The sequence below is a fragment of the Lepidothrix coronata genome, unplaced genomic scaffold (assembly GCF_001604755.1).
Source record: "Lepidothrix coronata isolate B3197 unplaced genomic scaffold, Lepidothrix_coronata-1.0 Scaffold219, whole genome shotgun sequence".
NCBI lineage: Eukaryota > Metazoa > Chordata > Aves > Passeriformes > Pipridae > Lepidothrix > Lepidothrix coronata.
Genome location: NW_016690399.1, coordinates 1,213,405 through 1,221,503, shown reverse-complemented (window position 1 = coordinate 1,221,503; position 8,099 = coordinate 1,213,405). Strand labels below are relative to the sequence as shown.

The following is an 8,099-nucleotide window of genomic DNA, read 5'->3' as shown; positions in this document are numbered from 1 at the left end:
GTAATACAGAGTTGAGCACCAAAGCAGACCCACAGTTCTCTGTTGCAGACATGCTCCTCCCTCAAAAAAATGATGCCTAGAAGGCAGGCTCCAAGATGGAACGTCTATGCCAGAGCCAAACCAGAAGTCAGAGAATATCACAGCAACACAACACACTTTATTCTATAAAGAAATGAACCCGAGTACTTTATTCTGTAAAGAAATTAATCCATCCACTTCCCAACCCTGTCCATCCCCCCAGCTGTGCTGGCACAACTATTTGCAAGGCTGTGCTGCAACCCGTTCCCCAACACTGTGCTTGTGCTGAGTCAAACCCTATGAGCCCAAAGTGAGCCCCACACAGAGATACACAGATACAAGGGAAGAAAGAGTCCAGGTGGCATGTGGAGAATATCATGGCAGCTTTTCTACTGATGAAAAAGGACTGGGTAACTACCTGATGGCTGGGTCCATGCTGGAATCCCGGGCAAAGGGACTGTGTTGCTGGCTTGGCTTGGCCCCTCTTTTCCACAGAAGGCTCCTTGCCTCTCGCCGCCCTTTCAGCAGGGATTTATCAAGTGCTATAATGCCTTGGCCAGTCTGGACGGTTGGGAAGGGCAAGAAGTAAATCAAGCAGCTCACGGTGGCTCTCAAGGCTGGAAAAAAAAATCACTCGCTCCTGGGTCTGGTGCTAATAAAGGCCAATGGATGCAAAAGGTTTAGCGAGGGTTTATTGCTCTGCCACGGCAGGGGCTGGGAAGGCAGCAGGATTCACCCCCAACCACCTGGACTGGCCGCTCGTCCCTTCCCCACATGGTCCCTCCTGGCCCGGAACGCATCATCACATGTTGGCTCTCTCCCGCTGCAGCCGGGAATTGTAGGCTCGGGAAACCGTGTTCCAGGAGTCCATGTACCGGTCCATGCACATGGCGATGCACTTCTGCGGGACACAAAAGCCTCAGCGGCCGCCCCGGGCGCGGGCACCGCGGGTCCGCGGTCCTCCCGCCCGCCCTCACCTGCTCCGAGTTGTCCAGGGAGCCGCCGGGCTTCCCGATGCACTTCCGAAAGCACTTGTCCGTCATGCGCTGCGGAGAGAGCCCGTGAGCGGCACCGCGGCCCGGGGGCTCCGGCCGCGAGGGGAGCGGGACGAGGCCGGGGACGGGGACCGGGACCGAGCCAGCCCCCCGCGCCCGCCGCCCCTCCTGACCTGCAAGAGCTCCTGCGCGTTGGCCACGGCGATCTGCACCTTCACCTGCTCCATGATGAGCCCCGGGTCCAGCTTCCCCCCGCCGCCGCCCCCGGAGCCGAAGTCGGAGCCGAAGCCGCTCTCCATGCCCTCAGTGCCCGCGCTGCCGGCGAAATGGCGGCGCCCGGACTGCGGCTCCCGGCGGGCCCCGCGCCGGGCGGGGCCGAACCGAGCGCGCCGGCGGCGCCTCAGCGGGGCCGCGGGGACCGTGTGCCCAGCGCGGGTGTCACCGCCGGCCCCGACCCCCGGCCAGCTCCGAAGGGACTCCCCAGGGCAGGGTCGGGCCGGGCCCGAGTCAGACACAGCGTTCGAGTCCCGGCGTTCAGCGCAGCCCCATGGAGGGGCGAGGGGAAGGGGCTTTAAACCGGCAGCATCAAGGGGCTTTAAACCGAACGCTGCCCGGCTGCCCTGCGGCGGAACACCAGCGGTCTGAGCTGGGCTCCCCGCAGAGAGCAGCTCTCTGTGGGTTCTCTCTGGAATTCACCCTTCCAGGCGATGCCGATCGTTTCCTCTGCCTTACGTGACTCGGGGGAGAGGCTCGTGCCCTTAATTCTGCCTCAATTCCATTGCGGTCTCCTCCGTTAAGTAAGAACGCTCTGGAACGCGGTGGAAGCAAATGGGAGGCGACACCACGGGGGCAAGATGGGATGTGAGGGAAAGAGTTGGTATGAGAGAAGGAACTGACAGCAGAGCTAAAGCCCAAACTGCTCTCGTCTTCACTGGCTAGAGCCCACAGGCAGGGTACTGCAAACCGTGTCATCCTGTCTGTCGATCTGTCCACTGCAAACAGAAGGCATTCGGACACCTCGCAGGAGCATCATCAGCCGGTGCTAACGATGGGGCAGCCGCCTAAGGTACAGTTTCATCAGCACGGACTGGAAAGTGGGCTGGAAGCTGCACAGCAACGCTCCTGCCCATCCTAAGAATCCATCCCAGCCAGAGGTCGGTATCTGCTCTCATTCTCACGTCAGGATCAAGCAGGTTAAAATGGAAAAACGCCTTCAGTGCAAGGGTGATAAGAAGGGGATGGTTTCCTGCTCCAGCTCCTGATGTTCTTCCTGCTGCTTTTGTTCCTGCTGATCGGAGAGGACAGCACTTTCCACCAGCACTGCGTCCCGTTTAAGGAAAGCACTCCTTTGATTCTGGAATACACCCCGTGATCCCTGCTGGGACACCCCAAAATCCCTGATGGGACACCCTTCGATTCCCGCTGGGACACACTCAGCTGATCAGTGTTAGGAGCAGGGACAGCTCTTTGTGTCCTCTCTCTCTCTCTCTCTCTCCACACAGGAAGGTCCCCCCGGGGATGAATCATCTCAAACAGGCCACATGGCCTCTAGGTTGGTTAAAAGAAAGAAGGAAACCAGTAAAATGCAAAACATTTATTCGAGTGTGTTGTACAAAAAGTTTCCAGTCATAAAATGTATATTACAAATCATTGAAAAAGACAAGACATTTGGCATGCATATTCTAAAAAGAAAAAACACTTTGAAATGATAAAGTCTAGATCATTATGTAGTTTTTTAAAGTTCCAAGTGAACAGTTTAATAATTTTGTCTTCTGTGTTTCAGTTCACAACCTTTTTCACAATTCCTTATTTTAAAAACTTGAACCTTCCAAAAACTCATCTGCAGCAGCTGACTGGAGGCGGTCACTGCACTGAGCAGTGCCCTTGAGCCAAATCAAAATTGTGCCCCCAAAAAATTTAAAAATTAAAAAACAAAAATCACAATTCAAGTCATGAGGCATCACTGCTATGAAAATAAAAGTTCAACTGCATTTTGTGCCCAAATGGAAATCATTTTGGCCTTAACTTATTGCTTGTACTTTTAGTGTAATGATCTGGGTAGCTGAATACACAGTAACATCTGCCTTACCAGCACAGAATCATCACTTCAGTAAAAGCTAAGTGGAAAATCTGGAAGTTCAATAAACCACATTTTATTTTCCTCAACTTCAAGTCAAATCACTGCTCATGCTTATTCTGAATAGAGGCTTTCAATATTGGCCATCCTTTTCATTCTAGACCTTAGCATTTCAAGAAAGGCATTATGTTTACAAATAATAATTGCATGTAAATATGGTCTTGTATAAAAAAACCAAACACCTTTAAATAATTTTAAACTGGTTTAAAGCTAAGCATATTGAAGGGCAAATCAAAATTCTGTTTCCCAGGCCATTTTAAATGAGAAAACAATTTCTCCAATATCATTTGTCCTGACATTCAGCTAAAACAGTGCTTTGAAAAATGCAATCACTATCTCACCTTCCGCTCACTGGTTCACAACAAGGCTTTGCTTCCTGCTCACACAGGGTTTGGACCCAACAGTGTCAATAAAATCCAGGATCAAATATGCCTTTGTTTAGAGATAAGACTTTCAAAAGAAGATAAAGAAAGTAGAGAGAGAATGGCTTAACAGTGAAAATGTGAGAGAAGTGGCTACAAGAGATCTAGAACATACAGCATGCACGTTTTCCTGCATCATCAAAACCCTTCTGACGTGAAGAAAATTAAGATTCTCCAATGTCCTGGGGTATAGAGAGGATTTTTACATGTCTCTTCTAACCTCTGTTCAGGTTGCAGTTAAAGGGCTTTTATACAGGATGAGCATTAAAAACAAGAAAAAAAGGGTGTATAAAACCCAGTAAGATCCCTGAACTGAACATGAGGTGTCCCGTTGCTCGAGGGCAGACACCACACGCAGTGATCTCCTTTCACAGTACAGTCTGCTCCACAGCACAGTCCCCACACTGCTGCCAGCTGCACACACGCTCAGCTGGCTTTTGCATCACAGGCACGGGAAGCAGATGTTTATTTTCTTCATGAGACTTTTGGTTCCTGCTACGAACACAGACTACGCAGCCAACTCCTGTCTAACGGCGACACGGAGCTGAGGACAAGTGAGCAACGTGTCAGTGCAAACGATGGGTTCTGCCAGAGCCAAGGAACGAGGGAAACACGGGAACTAGAGTTGTGCAGCAACAAAGGAATCCCTGGAAATACAGATGTGCAGCAACAAGGGAATCCCAGCCACTCTGCTCCTTGGAGTAAGTCACTGCAATGCAACAGTTAAAGGAACGAATGTGGAAGCAAGGGAGAAAGAAGTGGCATGAAGTGCCAGGGGCTCTGAGGCCACACCTCATTCCACAGGACACCACATTCCTGACAGGTCTGCAGATGGATGGACCTGTTCTAAAAAGCATTTTCATGTGGTATGAGCTTAGGAGGGGGAAGGATGCGTTGTTCATATTTTATATCATATTCTGTTATGATCTACACATAGGAGAAACTTTTTCTATTTCATCCAGAATAAAGCTATTTTTCTGGAATAAGAACATCCATATGGGTAGTTATGCTCAAGTAACTACTCTGATAAAAGCTATACTGGTTTGTTTCCCTCTTCAGAGACACCTTAAAATCATTTTTCTCCAGACAAGTAGAATCTGTTTCTCCTTCAAGCTCTACACCAGGTATGAGCACTGGAGTAGAACTGCTGACCATTCTCCAGTTTCTCCAAGAGTGGTTCACATACAGGATCAAAGAGAAAAAGGGGGGCAAGGGAACACTGGATTTGAACAAAAATCTTTAAATATCCTGAAAATGGGACAAAAATCCTTGAAAGACAGAAGAAAAAGAAGAAACAATGCTTTTTGTTTTGTTAAAGCCACAAAACTGCCTCCCAGTCTGGTGCACCAGCTTTACTGGGACAGCGCCGTTAGACTGAAGCTCAGCATCAAAAGCAAGAGGACTGGATGGTGCCTGGAGAAGGTGCACACACACAAAGAGGAAGTACATGGAATACAGTAGTTCTTCTGTGTCTTGTAATTTACAGTCAGGAGTTAGTTATCATATTTTTAGTAGCCTATTAAAAAGCACTGTGGTAACAGAATCATCCACATTCGGACTGCTGGCTGTCCCACAGTGTCCATCACTGGTTTGTGTGACCTGCATATACCTAAACACGGTCCTGGAGAATTAAATCAACTGTTTCCAGAGTTAAAGGACACAGTTCCAAATCTGAGGACAAATTCTGCAGCCTGTTACTGAAGGGCACAGTGCTCATCACAAGAGATCTGCAAGCACCAGTTCTTAAGGCTACAAGAAGACACACTCCCCATACAGTAGCTGTTAAGAAAACTATGGCTCAGGTAGCAAGAGGTTTTTCCTCATTCAAGCTGCCTTTCCGAGGCCATTCTTTACAGGAAAGAAACAAAAATCACAGAAAAAATGCAAATGAACTCCACGCTCATTGCTTCAGTATTTAAGATCACAGAACAATCTTAAAGAATAAGCAGTCCAAAAACTGGCCCGTGTAAAAAAAATAAATACAGATCTTTAGGGAAAAAGCAAAAAGCCCTCAAATGCTATGTCAGTATATTCTAGAAGCCGTGGATCAGAAAGGGAAATGCTGTCCAGTGGTTGGAAGGTGTGCTGCAAAAATAAGTCTACATTGATTGCATTCATTTGCATAACAACAAATTTAGAAAAGATAATTATAACAGTATGTCTGAGAAACATAATTTCACTAGATACATCTTACAGAGAGACAGACATGATTTACTACATATTTGATCTTCTACTCAAGCAGAGTGGGAAAATTACATTAGAAAGATGGCCAAGTACATCAATGGAGTTATCCCATAGCCCAAAAAGCCAAATCTTCATCCTGCTTTTTTTGTAATGGATCTTCTGATAATGGATTAAAACATAATTCTAAATGTCTATTAGTTTAACTTCAGCAATTCAGTCATCCCACTTAAACAGAGAAAAGTAGCATCTTTGATTTATTTTCAAACGGCAAAATAAATGCTGAAGCTTGAAGCCCCTTTTGTTCCCACCCTGCTTGCATGACAAAGCCATCAGTCAGAGCCACTAAACTGACTTTCTAGGTTATATCTGTCAGTCACAATACTGTTCAGAGAACACAATGTCCAAAAGCCACCGAAAACATCCAAACCTTGTCACTTGTCTGATGAGTCCACACTATTTGAATGACAAGATCAGACTTCGAGAGTGCAGGTAAAAAACACGCTTCTGTGCTGGAATCAAATGGTATCCAAATTTTGTATCCATACTGATAACCAGTTAAAAAAAAACATTCACTTGTACAGTAGCCAGTGCATTCTTTGGAGCAGTCAAATATTTTTCCTTGTGCTTAAAGATGCACCACTGCACGAACATGAACCCTCATGGGAGTCAGACTTATCTCCAGAGAAACGCAGCAGCAGAAACCTTAAGCTAAAAGGGACACTGTCAGACACAAAGCTGCAATAAAAATCACCTGCTACCCATACAAAGCATTTTTTATAAAAAACATTATTCTCCCTTCGCTCCTTGTTAGACTTGGCCTCGAGCACTTGAACACTGCACAGCAACACTCACGCCCTGGACAGCGGCAGTTCCTTTGAACTGCTTAAAAGTCATCAAACTATTTCTGCACTATTTTGCAAATATTGCTCCTTAGGATACCTGACAACGCCCCTTTGAACATAAGAGAAGTATGAACAAGCTGCATCTAGCTCTGATTAAAAAAGTCGACGTTTACACGGGATAACCTTTAAAATCCCCAGTATTTATCACTGCCAAAAGTATAAATGTGTTTAATTTCTAAAATCTTAATCGATCTGTTTAAAGCTGAACATGTCAGAAGCATTAATTGTGTCCATGACTTAACAGGGTCTCACTTGACACAATGGCAAAATCCCCTGAAAATCAAACAGTTGTTCAAACTCTGGGTTTGACACTTCCAACTTAGGATGGTGTGTGTATTCAGGAAGCAGAACATACCATCTTCCCTCTTCTGGAATGATGACACAGAGCTCAGGGGGTGACAGACTCAGATGGTTTTACCAGTAGGGAGCAGGACACGATGGCACAGTCCTGAGTCATAAATGCCTAAAATGCAGGTTCCCTGTGTCACTGCAATTGTGTGACACCCTTTTGAATGAACCTAATTTTCCTAAGGATACCAGGCAAGATACTACCATTTCTGCAATTGTGGAGGAAACACTCTGTGAATCTCTCCCAGGGCCCTACAGATGAACCCACTTCATAAAACTTCTTTTCTGGGGGAAGGGGTTATCCTGGTTATAATATGTAATTATAGTTTTACCATACACTCAAGGAGTCTCATCTCATCTGAGCTAAAAATCTCCTTTCTGCTTTAGGTTTCTACATAAGACTTTAAACTCTGTGTGGGGAAAAATATTGTATTCCAATATAGTGTTTCAACAAAGAGGGAAAAAATAAAGAAATCTATTAAAAATTCTGGCAGTTTTGTTCAGAAAAGGTTTTTTTTTTAAATTTTTTTATAAAAATGTACCAAGGAGTAAACTTCAAAGAAATCAGATGATGCATATAAAAATAGTTTTCAGTGGCTCCGGAGGGAAAAAATAGCAAAAATAAAAGGAAATAAATGAAGGGGAAAAAAGCGCAAATAATAGTTTCTGTCTTCTTTTTTCACATCACTGAGCATCCTCTAGAGGTTGTTCTGGGATCCCCCTAAAATAAGACAGACACAGCTGAATTTAGTCTCTGTACTTCCAGCAGTGATACAGATGACAAGTAAAAATCATGATGTCATTTGCTTTAGACCAGCAAGTTCCTCCCTTTATTTCAGATGCTGATTCCATCCGAGAGAGATCTGTGCTGCAAAGCTGCTGCTTTGGGTAAGAAAAAGTTTCTGTTTCAGTTGCTTTACACTACAGATACACTGTTTAATCTCCTGAGGACCAAAAAGCTTTCAGAACTCACCTGCAAACCTTCACAGAATCAGTTCTTTGTGAAAAGAGCTACTAACAGCCATTGATCAGGGGAACAAATCACTTGAGTTTCAAATAAATTTAAAATATTTTCTATCACCTGTATGAAGCA

At 45.7% G+C, this 8,099-nt stretch overlaps 2 protein-coding genes across 3 annotated transcripts in view; both read right to left on the bottom strand.

Annotated features, from left to right (window-relative positions):
- Positions 1 to 135: 135 nt before the first annotated feature.
- TIMM13 (translocase of inner mitochondrial membrane 13) lies at positions 136 to 1,362 on the bottom strand. Of its 2 annotated transcripts, XR_001877795.1 has the most exons (4): positions 1,187 to 1,362; positions 996 to 1,064; positions 765 to 919; positions 136 to 635 (listed from the first exon to the last, which is right to left on the bottom strand). XR_001877795.1 is itself a non-coding variant. In XM_017833692.1 (3 exons), the coding sequence occupies exons 1-3, from the start codon at positions 1,310 to 1,312 to the stop codon at positions 821 to 823; spliced, it is 294 nt and encodes a 97-aa protein (XP_017689181.1). In that variant the 5' UTR covers positions 1,313 to 1,362; the 3' UTR covers positions 136 to 820. The 2 variants fall into 2 exon arrangements, 1 of the variants encoding a protein (XP_017689181.1); XM_017833692.1 differs by having other exon boundaries at positions 136 to 919.
- A 1,230-nt stretch (positions 1,363 to 2,592) lies between these two features.
- LMNB2 (lamin B2) overlaps positions 2,593 to 8,099 on the bottom strand; it is a 31,042-nt gene continuing 25,535 nt past the window's right edge. Inside the window, exon 12 of the mRNA XM_017833691.1 lies at positions 2,593 to 7,727. Within this exon, the coding sequence (XP_017689180.1) occupies positions 7,686 to 7,727 (42 nt within the window). The 3' untranslated portion in view covers positions 2,593 to 7,685. The remainder of the gene's footprint in view (positions 7,728 to 8,099) is intronic.

Excerpts from the sequence above, each read along its gene's own strand:
- TIMM13 (XM_017833692.1), bottom strand. The coding sequence starts at position 1,312 with ATGGAGAGCGGCTTCGGCTCCGACTTCGGCTCCGGGGGCGGCGGCGGG. Across the intron at positions 1,065-1,186 it reads ACGCGCAGGAGCTCTTGCAG|CGCATGACGGACAAGTGCTT; the intron begins GTCAGGAGGGGC and ends CTCTCTCCGCAG. Across the intron at positions 920-995 it reads CCCTGGACAACTCGGAGCAG|AAGTGCATCGCCATGTGCAT; the intron begins GTGAGGGCGGGC and ends TGTGTCCCGCAG.